The sequence below is a fragment of the Blennius ocellaris genome (assembly GCF_963422515.1).
Source record: "Blennius ocellaris genome assembly, chromosome: 20".
Classification (NCBI taxonomy): domain Eukaryota; kingdom Metazoa; phylum Chordata; class Actinopteri; order Blenniiformes; family Blenniidae; genus Blennius; species Blennius ocellaris.
Genome location: NC_137669.1, coordinates 19902961 through 19916633, shown reverse-complemented (window position 1 = coordinate 19916633; position 13673 = coordinate 19902961). Strand labels below are relative to the sequence as shown.

The 13673-nt window shown below is 42.4% G+C and overlaps 2 protein-coding genes across 3 annotated transcripts; one reads left to right on the top strand and one right to left on the bottom strand.

The window, feature by feature from the left end:
• Positions 1 to 446: 446 nt before the first annotated feature.
• On the top strand, positions 447 to 7377 carry LOC308144897 (major histocompatibility complex class I-related gene protein-like). 2 transcript variants are annotated; one of them, XM_080516170.1, is made up of 8 exons: positions 447 to 509; positions 2420 to 2686; positions 3841 to 4119; positions 4412 to 4720; positions 5158 to 5262; positions 6290 to 6307; positions 6424 to 6470; positions 6687 to 7377. In XM_080516170.1, the coding sequence occupies exons 1-8, from the start codon at positions 455 to 457 to the stop codon at positions 6726 to 6728; spliced, it is 1122 nt and encodes a 373-aa protein (XP_080372296.1). In that variant the 5' UTR covers positions 447 to 454; the 3' UTR covers positions 6729 to 7377. The 2 variants fall into 2 exon arrangements, with proteins under 2 accessions (XP_080372296.1, XP_080372297.1); XM_080516171.1 differs by lacking the exon at positions 447 to 509 and adding an exon at positions 1975 to 2076.
• A 710-nt stretch (positions 7378 to 8087) lies between these two features.
• Positions 8088 to 13105, bottom strand: tapbp.1 (TAP binding protein (tapasin), tandem duplicate 1). The gene is made up of 8 exons (XM_080516169.1): positions 12535 to 13105; positions 11590 to 11781; positions 11067 to 11315; positions 10519 to 10878; positions 10064 to 10387; positions 8857 to 8958; positions 8656 to 8684; positions 8088 to 8549 (listed from the first exon to the last, which is right to left on the bottom strand). Exons 1-8 carry the CDS (start codon positions 12743 to 12745, stop codon positions 8538 to 8540), a joined length of 1479 nt encoding a protein of 492 aa, XP_080372295.1. The 5' UTR covers positions 12746 to 13105; the 3' UTR covers positions 8088 to 8537.
• Positions 13106 to 13673: the final 568 nt, after the last annotated feature.

The following is a 13673-nucleotide window of genomic DNA, read 5'->3' as shown; positions in this document are numbered from 1 at the left end:
GTGATGTTTGGACTCATGAAATGAATTTGTTGAATTCATAAATAGAGATAAACTAATATCAGTAATTGATAGAATCATAACAATATAATCAATAATGTGCAGGGAAACAAGCAGTAGTCTTTTCCTATAACACTGTTTGTTTTTGACCGGGAACAGAATTCATCCTGGAAAATAGGTAGATAGATAGATAGATAGATAGATAGATAGATAGATAGATAGATAGATAGATAGATAGATAGATAGATAGATAGATAGATAGATGAGGATCAGAGCAGAAATGTTTGAATGAACTTGCAGAACCTGTGTGATGTGTAATGTTCACCCAGCAACTCTCACATTGAATTGTTGTAAGTTCAGAAGCAGCTCCACGCCTCCTTTTGCTCCTTTTTTCCTGCCTCATCTCGTTCCTCAGCTCAGAATCACTGAGTGTGTGATGAGAAAGACTGGACCTGTGATGATGAAGCTCCTCACAATTCTCTTTCTTCTGGGAATCCCCAGCGCGGCTCCAGGTAGGCTTCACATGCTTTCTGAACACTCTATGTGGATCTGATCTGATTAAACACTTAACAAGCTTCTCTTCACAAAAAAAACAAACAAACCAAAAATTAATTAGCATTATTTGCTATCATTTGGAGCCTCATTGAAAGTTTGCACTCGTCTCAAAGTTTGTGTGTCGAACCTGCTGGAAATAAATCAGCATAATTTTCATGTTGAATGTGTAACAGTTGGTGCAGCGCTGGATCCTGATAGGCACCACAACAGAAGATCCTGATGTGTCATAAACACAGACTGGGATTAGAATTTCTTAAAGTTTTCATAGTGAGAACTTTGTTTGGTCTTCTATGTTCTTTATTTTAAATAAACCATCAAATACACAATCTTGTAAAGGTTCATAAATTATTATAAAAGAGCTATCGGCATAACATGGGGATTACAGACATATAAGGGAAATATGATGGAGCACAGAAATACAACAACAACAACAACAATAACAATAATAATATATTTTTTGGCCTCTGCAGTTTTCATCAGTTTCAATGATGAGTAGTAAACTTGACAACAGTACAGGTAGAAAAAAAAATGCTGCCAGCAGACTGTTTACATTCCATGGACACGCCCCACATGTCCTTCCTCATGGACCGATCGGGCTTTGCTCACTGCTTTTTGAAAGTGGGTCACGTCACCCATCCATTGCTGCTTCTTCCAGCGCCCTCCACTGTCCTTTCCTGTCAATTGCATCCTCCTCATCTGCTGTCTCAAAACAAAACGTTCTACCTGCACCCCCTTCACCCTCTAACCACTAAACTCTTCATGTGGAGACCATGTTTGTTTCACAACCTTTTCACCAAAGACAAGATGAATCCCACAGGACAGGAGTTAATCATAGGAATTTGATTAAAAAATCCAAACTGCATCTACAGTTAAACACAAATGTGGACTGTTAAATATTCGTTCACTTTCGTCAAAATCTTTACTTGTAAGTGATTTAATAATGGATCACAAATTTTATTTATTTACCCTCACTGAAACCTGGTTAAAAAGAGATGAATATCTCAGCCTCAATTAAGCAACTCCTCCTATTCATGTTAATCATCATATCCCCGAGAAACTGGACGAGAAGGAGGAGCACCATCTATTTATAACTCTAGTCTTCTTATTGATCCCAGACCTAAAACTAAACAGAAATCTTTTGAAAGTCTCACTCTAAATCTTTTTGCATTCTGACCGGAAAACACAGCAGCCAGTTCTCGTCATAGTGTACCGTCCTCCTGAACCATACTCTGGGTTTCTGTCTGAACTTTCAGACTTTCTCTCTACTTTAGTACTGAGTTCGGCACAAAGTCATTACAATGGGTGACTTTAACGTTCATGTAGATGTTGACAATGATAGCCTTAAACATTGCATTTAGTTCATTACTGGACACAATTGGATTTTCACAGAAGGTGAATGAACCTACCTCCAGGACAGCGCATCCTCCTCCTGGAGGTGCGATGACCCCGCTACGGGGATATCTGCGAAGTGTGGCGTCCTGGGTTCTGTATGCAGGAGGCCAAGCAAGATGGCCTTGCTCGGCGGTGAGAGCATCTGCCTTGTTCACCAAATTTCTGCTTATAAACCTGTATACCTCTCGTTCAATAGGTCTATGGCCACGTTCGTCCTGGCCAAAACCAGCACGTTTAGGTGAACCGGCCCCTCAATGTCATTCATTCATTTGATGTGAAACATGAAACGGGGCTGTTTGGGACTCCTCCATTCAAACATTTGGTTTTTAAAATCCTTTAACAGCAGAACAAACTCAGCTTATATTCAAATCAAAGGAAACAGTACAAAAGAGAGAAGAGATGCTCTGTGAATCACATGGAACCAGAAATCTAGAGGATTGATTTTTCTAAGTGGACTTGATCTTTTTTCTTCCAGAGCTTCACTCCCTGAAGTATTTCTACACTGCGTCCTCTCAAGTACCAAACTTTCCAGAGTTTGTGGCTGTTGGCCTGGTTGATGAAGTTCAGATCAATCACTACGACAGCAACACCAAAAGATTTACTCCTAAACAGGACTTGTTGAAGAAATTCAAAGAAGATGATCCAACATACTGGGACAGATATACTGCAAGCTTCATGGAATCTCAGCAGACCTTCAAAGGAAACATTGAGATTGCGAAGCAGCGCTTCAACCAAACTGGAGGTTTGTCTTAAACTGTTTCTTCTTCACTGGTCTTCATCGCGTCGACTGTTTCTCATGACTTCTGTAAATGTTGCTTTCAGTTGACAGATTGTGCAACTTGACTTCTTCTGTTCTGTCTGGATCAAGTTCGCACACACACACACACACACACACACACACACACACGCACACTCGACAGAAATCGAGAGAAAAGCTCTTTTCTGTCCAATCACAGCTCGTTTGGACCGTTTGAGATTTTTCTTTTCCTCTTTCTACTTGTTCACTCAGTTTCTTCTTGGAGCTTCTCAGAGAAACTCTCATGCTACGAGAATCCAGCTGGCACTGATAGCCGCTTCAGTGTTTAAGTTATTTTCACTTTTAGTTTGTTTCTGATTAATGAACAAACGTGTGCTGGAGATGGGAAACCTTCACAGAAAGTTTCAGGAACTTTCCCCTCCAATTCAAGCTTCCGGTGAGGTGAAAGACATTTACAAATATAAGCAAAACATTTCAAATCAAATGGCATCATCATCATGGCTTTGGCTTAGAGTGAACCAGCGAGCTCCTGTTTTCTGACTGTAAACATCAGAAAGACGTGGACGACTCCTTTTGATCTTCCTTTGAAGATGAACCCGTCTTCAGCAGTTAGCGTTCAGTAATAAATCAAAGCAAACGAACTAGTGACACTGACTAAAATAAAAAAAACTAGCTTGTTAAATCAACAAGCTTAAACTATAACTAACGTGTTCCATAAACTCGCTAAAACTTCAGTGAGCTTGTTAAATAAACTAGCTTTAACTTTAACTTACTTGTTAGCTAGCTAGCTTGTTAAATTAGCACTAGCATGTTAAATTAGCATGAGCTTCTTAGCCAGCTCATTGTCTTATTGAAAGACGTTTCAGTTTGTTGGAACAAACAAAGTGTGAGAACATGACGAACGTTTCTTCCATGAGGTCGTTGCTTCACTCTACAAAGTTGATGAGTGAATGAAAATCCTGAGTGATGATGAGAAACATCAACATGAGGCTGGATCCAAATGAAATGAGAGGAAGTGTTGAAATGCAGCGTTTGTCCAAAGATCTGTGAATATGAAGATTAGATTCAACGTCGGGATCAAACATTCTTTATTTATTTATTCAAACTAACAACAAACACTGTGTGTGTGTTTCTCTCAGGTGTTCATGTTTTCCAGAGGATGTATGGTTGTGAATGGGACGATGAAACTGATGAAGTGAACGGACTTGATCAATATGGTTATGATGGAGAAGATTTCATATCTTTAGACATGAAGACAGAGACGTGGATCGCTCCAGTACCACAGGCTGTCATCACCAAACACAAGTGGGACAATAACAAAACTTATATAGCCCAGAAGAAGCAATACTTCACCCAGATTTGTCCCGAGTGGCTGAAGAAGTATGTGAACTATGGGAAGAGCTCACTGATGAGAAAAGGTAAAATACACGAGTATTTCTCTCTCGCCTCCCGACTCACTATCCACCTGCTGTTTTCTCTTCCTGTGCTTTCATTTTTCTTCCTGCTCTGCCTCTCAGCTTTTCCTCTCGTCTCTCCGTCTTGACTTCCTCCTTTAATGCCGCATTCTTTCCTTCATCACACTTTACAAGGCACATTTATTGTCAGCTGTAGTGAATTCCATGTCAGGTCCATGACATGAGAGAAACTGATGTTCTCCAGCAGCTGAGAACCAAATAAAGTGTGTGTTGTTTCTTCCTGGTTGTTCTCCAGAGCTTCCCTCAGTTTCTCTCCTCCAGAAGACTCCCTCCTCTCCGGTCACCTGCCACGCTACAGGTTTCTACCCCGACAAAGCCAACTTGTTCTGGAAGAAAGGCGAGGAGGAGCTCCATGAGAATGTGGACAGAGGAGAGATCCTCCCCAACCATGATGGAACCTTCCAGATGAGCGTTGTTCTGGATCTTTCATCGGTCAAAGCTGAAGAGTGGGGGAGGTACAGCTGTGTGTTTCATCTGGCTGGAGTTAAAGAGGACGTCCTCAAACCACTGGACAAACATCAAATCCTGACCAATCGGCGCCCTGGTAAGAGACATTTAGTCACATGACTCGTTCTTTTATTTGAAGCTTCACTTTGTGGATCATGGAACATTTGGAGGATTTCCACTTGGCTGAAGCTCTGTAACCTTCAGGACTTTTTTCTCTTCTGACACAATTTGACCGTCGCACATCTTCTAAACTTTCACAGAGAAACTAAAGCTGTAGTTTATGTTGCGTTGATTCAATGAAATCCTCCGATTTAGAAGAGCTGACGTGACATCGGTGTTTCTGCTCAACTCAAGCGACTTTGTTTCTCTGTTTCATTCAAGAAGCAACGGATCATTTATAGTGTGTGTGTGTGTGTGTGTGTGTGTGTGTGTGTGTGTGTGTGTGTGTGTGTGTGTGTGTGTGTGTGTGTGTGTGTGTGTGTGTGTGTGTGTGTGTGTGTGTGTGTGTGTGTGTGTGTGTGTGTGTATCTTCAGAGTTTCCCACTGGAGCTATTATTGGAGATATTGTTGTTGCTGTTGCTGCTCTGCTCGCCGTGACAGGAATCATCGGAATCATCATCTGGAGAAGAAACAAGGATGGTAAAGAAGAAACGTATTGTTACATTGTAACCATGGCTCGCTGAGTGAGAGACTATCTCTGCACCCAGTAAAATATTTCATATGGATGGGGACCCTGACCACCCCCCTGCTAGTCAGGGTACAAGGACATTGTATACATACACACTATTTACATTCCAATTAGATGATGCCCTGCAAGACACGATGGCTAAGCCTGAATAGTGGAGGGACTGCTTAGGTCAGGCCGCAAGATGCCAGAAAGACCCAAGGAACCGCGATAAGGCTCTGCAAGATGCAAAGGCCAACACCATCTAGGACACTCAGGTGGATGAGTAAGTCACAAAGGAGACCCTACACATTGGTAGAGTCCTGGTCTCTACGGATGAGCCACGCCCAACACTCGCTCCGCAAAAGAGGGACGAGTAGCTACATTTAGACGGTAGAACTTAACAAAGGTAGACCTAGATAACTATGTGCCTGCTGAACAAATGACAGCCAGTGAAGCACCTCACCATAAGGCCCATAAGGAAGCCATGCCATGGGTTGAGTGTGCCTGAGCCCCGGACAGGACAGGCATCCGCCACGCACATACACCTGCTGGACGGTTTCCACAACCCAGTGGGACAGTCTAGATTTTGACAGAGGCCTGCCCAATTTGGTAGTGTCAAAGGAGACAAAAAGCTATTCGGTCTTCCTATTGGACTGCGTGCCCTGGATGTACTCTGCCAGAACCCAAACTGGGCATAGTATAGACAGGCGCTGGTCCTCCTGGTCTCCATCAAAGTTGGTAAGAGAGTGAAGCTCAATCGACTGGTACCGGGGGGGGGGGGGTCATTTCCCATACAAATGAAATATGTAACTGGGTGGAGTGATAGTCTCTAGACGATTGAGAACTTTCATTGACTTTCAGTGGTGTTTCACACTGCCATCAGCAGACTCTCCATGTTCACAGAGGAAGAGACACAACAGACAAATAACAGATAAACAACTTTTATTGCTGTTTCTGAGCATAAATCGTGAATCAACTCTTTCTCCTCCTGTTTTTTAGGGTTCAAACACACTCACAGTGAGTACTTTGCTATTTACTTCCAGTCAGGAGGCGTCAATGTGATTTTCTGTTATTTCATGTTGTTTCACTGAGAACAACTTTTCCTCTTTGACACTTTAAATTTTGTCTTCCAGCCTCTGAAACTTCCTCTTCATCAGGAGAAATTCCAGCCGTGAAGAGAGTGAGTCCATCAAGTGAACGGAAGTCATAAAATAAGCCTGTTCAATCAGTGGAACTCTAAACCTGACATGTCATTAATGTGATTTTTGACTTGAAGACTTTGGACACATTTCTCTCTGCTTGATCTACTGTGTTCACAGAAAAATGGATTCAAAGGTGAAAAGTGGATTTTAATCCAACTAACTGATGTATTGTTTGTCTTTTTTTGTCTTGACAGGGGACCGGCGAGGCGCAAAGCATGTTAAAACCCACTGGATGAGCAAGAGGCTCCCACTCATTCAGTTCCATGGACAAAAAGTTGAAACAAATGATTGAATTGTTTGAGATTCATCAGTTTGACACTGCTCTCCATGATTCTACGTTCTTCATCTGTGTTTATTCACTTCGGTTTAGTGGGAACGTTGTCGCAGGTTGTGGGTGTTTTCGTGGTTTCGAGGAGGCTCCTGCAGCAGTGATCAGATAAAAGTCCAGTTGTAAATATAGAAATAAAGTCCAGCTGGTTGAACAGTTTGTGCAGGAAGCTGGATGTCTAGTTTAAAATATCAAACTAGTGAGGACTTTGTATTTATTGTGTGGTTCACTTAATGTACAACAAATACATTCAGTTCCAGTTTAAAAATGAACTATTTCATCATAATAATTTATAGAAAACATTATTGAAGTGACTATATTGAAAACTGGTGGTTTGAATTCATCCATCCAAACTGTAAATAGAAGAATAAAATCTTGTCATGAAATTAATGCACCGGCTTCTATGTCGTTTTCCATTTTCTGTAAATATTGACCATGAATACTTCTCACCAAGTGATGAGGACGAGGGGATTACTTTAACCCAGGTTGGATTTAGTAGATGACAATTGCTGTCTTGACCTGGTTTCTATCATTTCTGCTCCTGATTAGAGAATCGATCTGCTTCATTCAGAATCACTTGTTGGTTTTCATCAGTTTATTTTGTTTTTTTATTTGATATGATATTGTAAAATGTTTTATTGGTTTGTTTAATATTTAACGGGAGATTTTGGTGCCCCTGGATACATTTTTACACAATCCAAACTCCCTGTGTGGTTTTTAGTAATTGACATGGTAAAATACTGGGCTGAGATATTTTCTGACATGAAGTTCATCTCCAGTTTTTTTTTTTTTTCTGAGACTCTTAATCACTGTAAAAATGTCAGAATCTATAAATATCAGACTATTGTTGAATCATGAATTAACTAACTTTTACATTTGACCATTTCTTGTACATTAAAATATATTCAAACAGGCAGAATGGAAACAACCTGCAGATCAAGCTGAGACAAAAGGTGAAGGCACTTTTATATACACATGCCAGGTTTTTTTTTTTCTTTGCTATATTACAGTATTATATCAATAAAGATAAGATGGGTTGTGCAGGGCAACAACTAAATGAAAGACGAATATGAACATAAATGATGTATCATAATAAATTATTTTTCCAAGTTTAATAACAAACTCATATGACAAAATTAAACCAAACCAGCCCTGAGCTGGAGAGCCTGGAAATCCGTCATTCAGAGCACAAGAAGGAAGTTCATAGTTTGACAAATAAAAGTTTCTGAGAAATTAGAAGAAAAAAAGAATTTTCAAACAGTTCAAATATTTGTATTTTTTAATTTATTTAGTCCAGCTCTCTCACACACACACAAACACACAGATGCACACACACGCGACTGGAAAGCAGATGAACATGAAATCTGCTGTCTTTATAAAAACATAAAATTATCGTTCCGTCCTGTCCAGAATCAATATTGATTTAATCGTTTCCATTCAAACCTTAAATTAAAACATTAAATTCACCACACTTTTCTTTTTTTTTGTGACAAAATACAAGCAGTAACCAGAGAAAGAAAAATATTAAACAAACGTCGCCCACAGAAAGATTTTGTCTTGTTTGTGACGGTTTAATGAAAGTGAAAACACTCAGTGAACAAAGTGACTGATGATAATATTCTCTGCATAAGGGGGGAAAAGCCTCTGATGAAGCTCCATCCAACACATTCAAACTTTGTTTTTCTGGAACCAACTTCAACCTGCCAACTTCTCCTCTCTACTCGTCTTTCTGTGGAGCGAGAGAGAAAGACAGGATTGAGAGCCAACAGCAGGCGACATACAACACGAGCATGACGGACTCGGGAGTATCGACGTCTTTCTGCTCAGATAGTTACCTGATGTTGTTTCTCGGCGTGGCCTGAGCCTGCGGAGTGACAGACGAGACCGCGAGGTCACACACGAAAGAGAAAAAGTCAAATATTTCACTGTTTTCTTTCGGTTTCACAAACTTCTGATGACTTCAAAGAATTTTTTTTTTTTTTTTTTTTTTTTATGAATTCCTTCAAGGGTTTTTCGTGTCAGATTTAATTCCCCACCTGAGCTGGTAAAAGTCCAGGACACAAACTTGATGAGGCCGTAGAGCACGAGCGCCACGCCAACCATCGCCATGGAGTCCTCGATGGAGGGAGAAGTGAACGCTGGACAGACAAAGAAACAAGTCCTCCTCCATTCAAATGCTTTCTTTTCAGAGCAGATTAAACACTAAAGCTTGTCTTCCAACAAGGTGTCGAACCTTCAGAGGTCTCTGTGCTCATTTAATGACGTTTTCACACAGGAAAAAAACAACTAAATTTGTGAACTAAACTGGAGGTTTGGATACTTCTCTCTTCCAAAGTGGGACCTGGCACGGCCCCCCTGCACTTGCTTTCATTCATGAGTCTCATTATTGACGCTCATCATCAGAGTTAAAGGTGGACCTTTGTTGGAACAACTAAAAACAGCCACAGGCTGTCATTGATTCTTAATTGTAGAGCTGTACTTTCATACGTGCAACATAAACTAGACCTTTGGTGAATGAAGCAGAAAGATTTTCTTGGCTTATGAAGCGTCACTGTCTTGGTTTGAAGTCTGAACATGTTCTGCAGGTAACGTTTGCTTCTCACTCTGTTTGCGTCATGATGTTCTAACTTTTAATATATAAAACGATGTATTTTAAATACAGGAAGATAATTATATATATTAAGTATTGAATTTTGGAGAAGGGAGAGGATTAGATAAGTTTGACTTTTTCCTGCCCCTTTTCAATTCTCAATTAGATATAGGATGTATTTATGTACGTGTGTGTGTTTAAATGTATGTGTGGGTATAATCAAATATAGATGACCTATTTTATGAGAATATATTTTCATAAACTACAAATTCACTTATTAATTTGATCAATATATCAGTAAGAGTTTATATATAGATGTACATTTGAATTGTCACATGCCTGAAATGAATTAATTAAAAATAAATACTTTGGCTTTATATTTTCTTTTTAAAGGAATTTGCTCTCTGAACAGTTTTTATCTGGCTTTCAGCTTCTTTGTTACGACCTTGATGACGACCCCTAAGTCGTCATAAAGAGTCGCTCTGTGTCTGAATGGAGTTTCCTCACAGCGTGTCGTTCTAACGAGGATCTGCTTTTGTTCCCTTCAGTGCTTCACCTCATCAGGAGCTAAAGGCCCGAGAGCAGAAGTGTCTCTCCGACCCCCCCCACGCTGTGAGTGTTGCTGCTGGAGCAGAAAGATCCTCCCACATTACCTCTGAGACTGAGGGTCAGGTTGGCCCGCCGGGTGCCTCCAGGATGGAGCGCCACACAGATCACCTCCCCCCCTCTGCCCAGGTCCAGCTTGGACGTGTGGAGCTGCAGCCAGCTGCTCTGGCGGTAGGTGCCGTCCCAGGCCTGCCGGTGGCCCGTCATGCTGCCTGGTCCCAGGGGCCTGCTCTGCCCGTCGGCGCCCTGGAACTCCCAGCGCAGCTCCAAGGGGAGGGGGGCGAAGCCAGACGCTTCGCACTGGATGCTGAGAGTCTGACCCGGGACGGCCGGGGGCAGAGGGGAGGGGTGTAAGGCGAGGGAGGGGGGTTCTGGGTGGGGGAAGCAGAGGAAAAAAGAGGAGAGGAAAGACTTGCCTTCAATGGCCTCCTGCTTTCTCCTGACGCTCACCACTCGTTCTGAACACGACGCTGTGAAGCGGAGCACACGTCTTTTTGCTCACCTACAATCTCCAGATCCACTGCCACCTGAGCCAGCAGGTATGGCAGGTACACCGAACAGATGTATGTCCCGGAGTGCCGCACCTGCGCCTCCCGCAGGATCAGGGAGGCGTTTCCGTTCTGGTGCAAACCCTCGAAGTCCAGAGTGGCTCCTTCCTCTTGTGTCTCCGACACGCGGTCCGTCTTGCCGTCGTAAGCCACCACAAGTCGCCCGCTGCCCCTGAACTGGTACCGCCACTCTACTGCAAAACCCGTCCCGGACAGAGGCGAGGAAGGCTCGGCCCAGAAGCCGCAGTCCAACAGCACCGCTTCCCCGAGTCTGGACTTGACCGACACCGTTTTACTGGTCACACTGAGGATGACTGAGGAAACATGCAGCCAGGGAAACAAAGTCAAAGTGAAAATTCTGCAAAAGATGCAAACAGGGTTTTTTTTTTTCCCCCCTTGAAGCCCCTGAAAGCTTTTCTGGTTCCCGTCCAGAGATTGATCACTGCTGGACCTCAACATCTGTGTTTTTAAGCTCAATCGTTGAACAGAATGGAATCATTACCATTGTGCTCTTTAGATCCTGTGGCTGCTCGCGTGATTGCAGAGCCACCAAGCTGTGCATGAAGGCCCTGGAAGGCAACTGAAAACCAGTCCGCCTGCAGGTAGGTGGGGCTGAGGGCAGACTCTGTGAGTGGGGCAGCCCATCTCAGGGTGGCGGCCTGGGGCAGAAAGGGGTTCATCTCACACTTGGGCTTCTCCAGAGAGCCTCTGGGAGGGTTGAGAGAGCCATGGTAGAGAGTGGCAGCTGGGTCTGAGGAGAGGAGCTCAATATTAGGAACACACACTTCCACTGTGGTTACTTTACCGTTTACTGCTCCAAAACTCCAATAGAACTACTGTAAATACAAACAATGTACAACAACGATGAGAGCAGACATACAAAAACCCTTCCTTCCACCTTCTACACCCTCCATCCAACCAGGGATCCTGCTTTTCTGGAGCTGATCCCGGCTGATGATGGACGAGACCGACCAGTCGTTCATCACAAGGCAAACAGAGAAATCCCACACAGGACTCGGACTCACCGCTGATGGAGTAGATTCTGTCCGGGTGGATGTCAGACGGAGCACGTTGAGACTCTGCACTGTGGCTGTGTGCGTCTCTTTGGATGTAAAGGAGGGATTTTTCCTGGTTAGGAGCTCCAGTCAGTCCTCCTCCTCGACCTGCTTTCTCCTGCACAAGCCAGCACTCCAACACTGGACAGCTGCTACTGCAAACTTCAGCAGGGAGACGAGTCACAATTAAAAACCAGTGAAAACAGCAGAAGGAATCAGAAGAGGAAACTTTGATTTGATTCCTGTATTAGATACATAGATGCATGCAGAGAACCTGCCCCTTTTCAATCATAACATCACTTTTGTAGCGATACGTCACTATGTGTGGTAGGAACTATGTACCAGAGTGTTCGGGGGACCATAATAACGGTCGGACATGCTACAAGAATGGCTGATCTCCTGGCTGACGGTTTATCTTTGTACCTAAACAATAGAACTTTTGTGATTTTGTATTTAAACAAAATCACTCAGGTTTCTTTATTATTGTTCTTTTTTTTTTTAAAACGCACATAAATTGTTTGGCTGCAATACCGTTTCTGACCAGCAGGCTGACTTTGAGGTAACTCCACAGCGGATTCACGCCAGACTTCATTAAGAAACATGTGTTTTTAAAGAAACTCTAGGAAAAGGTGAACTTGTGTGGAACTGAAACATTATTTAGGAGATTGCAGGATGTACCTCGGCCTTCTGCTCTAAACGGCACAGATATGGCAGACAAACTATGAACATTGCGATATTTACAAGCCTTGAACTCAACAGGACGTTTAAGTTCGTTCAGGAAATGCAGTTCGCGTCTGCAATGTATATACATAACACCTGTCCTGTACTATCATTATCAACTATAGTGTATCAGACATGTTATAAACTACCGTTTTTAAATGTGACTGCAGTGCAAAGACAGCGTGAAGGACCTACCTTGGAAGAAGCAGAAGGCGAAAGCAAGCAGGTAAAGTTTATAAATTGTAGAAAAGTTCTCCATGGTCGTCCTTCTCCTCTCGGCTCTCGGGTAAATACCACACAGGCTGAAAGATGATTGAGAGGAGGCTGGTTTTCCCCTGATCACTTTACTTTCACTTTCACAGACATTGACCTGCTGCTTCTGTTGAGGGTTTAAAACGCTAAACATGTCAACGTTGGCTCAATGCTCATGCATATCTACAAAACACAACTGAATCTTAAAGACAACGTTGAAGATGAACGAAGCTATAAAAACGTGTTTCCATGTTGAAGTTGAGAAGTTCTCGGTGCGGCCGCCAGATGGCGCCATCTGACAAACTCCACCATCAGGACTGCTGATAAGCCTGATCTCATGTGTACTGAGTCACACTGCGTCCACTTCTGTTTTATGAGCACAATGACTCATTGAGAGAGAAAGAAAAACACTTATAATATTTAATGTCAGAGAATTCATCAGGTCCGGTAGAAATCTATATTATCAGAAGAACACTGACACAACAAAGGAACTTAAAATAACTCAAAGTCTGAATTATTCCAGTTTGAACCGATCAGAAGAAATTATCAGTATTTTATTTATTGTATAAATAACATAGTTTGTCTGAGTAAATGTGGTGAGGTCAATTCTCTACGTGGTGGTTGTTGAATCAGAACCTGTTGTCCTCTTTATCAGAGTTTTCAGAGCAACACGACTGAAGTTTTACTGCTGAGCATCTTTAATTGTGTTCCTTGTTTTCCTCCAGAGGAATGTGGTGAAACAAGACGACGGTGCCATGGCCAGGACAAAAAAAACAAAACAAAACAGCTGTAATGAGTCGGTCTGAGTGTGATTCAAACTTTAATTCACATCAATGGAGTTTGAATTTAATTCAAATCATTTTTAATCCAGGTTCTTCTCAATGTTTTTAACTCCCTTAACAGAGATCAGGGTTCAGGTTCACACTGGTCAGTCAGAGTTCAAAGGTCAGGGTCACTTCATGTTGGACTGTCTCTTCTGGAGTGTCTTCGCTCCAACACGCCTGTGCTCGACTCTGAGCTGTCAGGAAGAAAGAGCAAAAGCAAAAGAGTCTTCTGCGTCCAAACGTCCAGAAAGCGTCTTC

Coding starts and splice junctions, on each gene's coding strand:
- LOC308144897 (XM_080516170.1), top strand. CDS start 455: ATGATGAAGCTCCTCACAATTCTCTTTCTTCTGGGAATCCCCAGCGCG. Junction 510..2,419: donor AATCCCCAGCGCGGCTCCAG/GTAGGCTTCACA, acceptor TTTTTCTTCCAG/AGCTTCACTCCCTGAAGTAT. Junction 2,687..3,840: donor GCGCTTCAACCAAACTGGAG/GTTTGTCTTAAA, acceptor TGTTTCTCTCAG/GTGTTCATGTTTTCCAGAGG.
- tapbp.1 (XM_080516169.1), bottom strand. CDS start 12,745: ATGTTTAGCGTTTTAAACCCTCAACAGAAGCAGCAGGTCAATGTCTGT. Junction 11,782..12,534: donor CGCCTTCTGCTTCTTCCAAG/GTAGGTCCTTCA, acceptor TCCCTGCTGAAG/TTTGCAGTAGCAGCTGTCCA. Junction 10,388..10,518: donor AGTGGATCTGGAGATTGTAG/GTGAGCAAAAAG, acceptor TCCCCCACCCAG/AACCCCCCTCCCTCGCCTTA.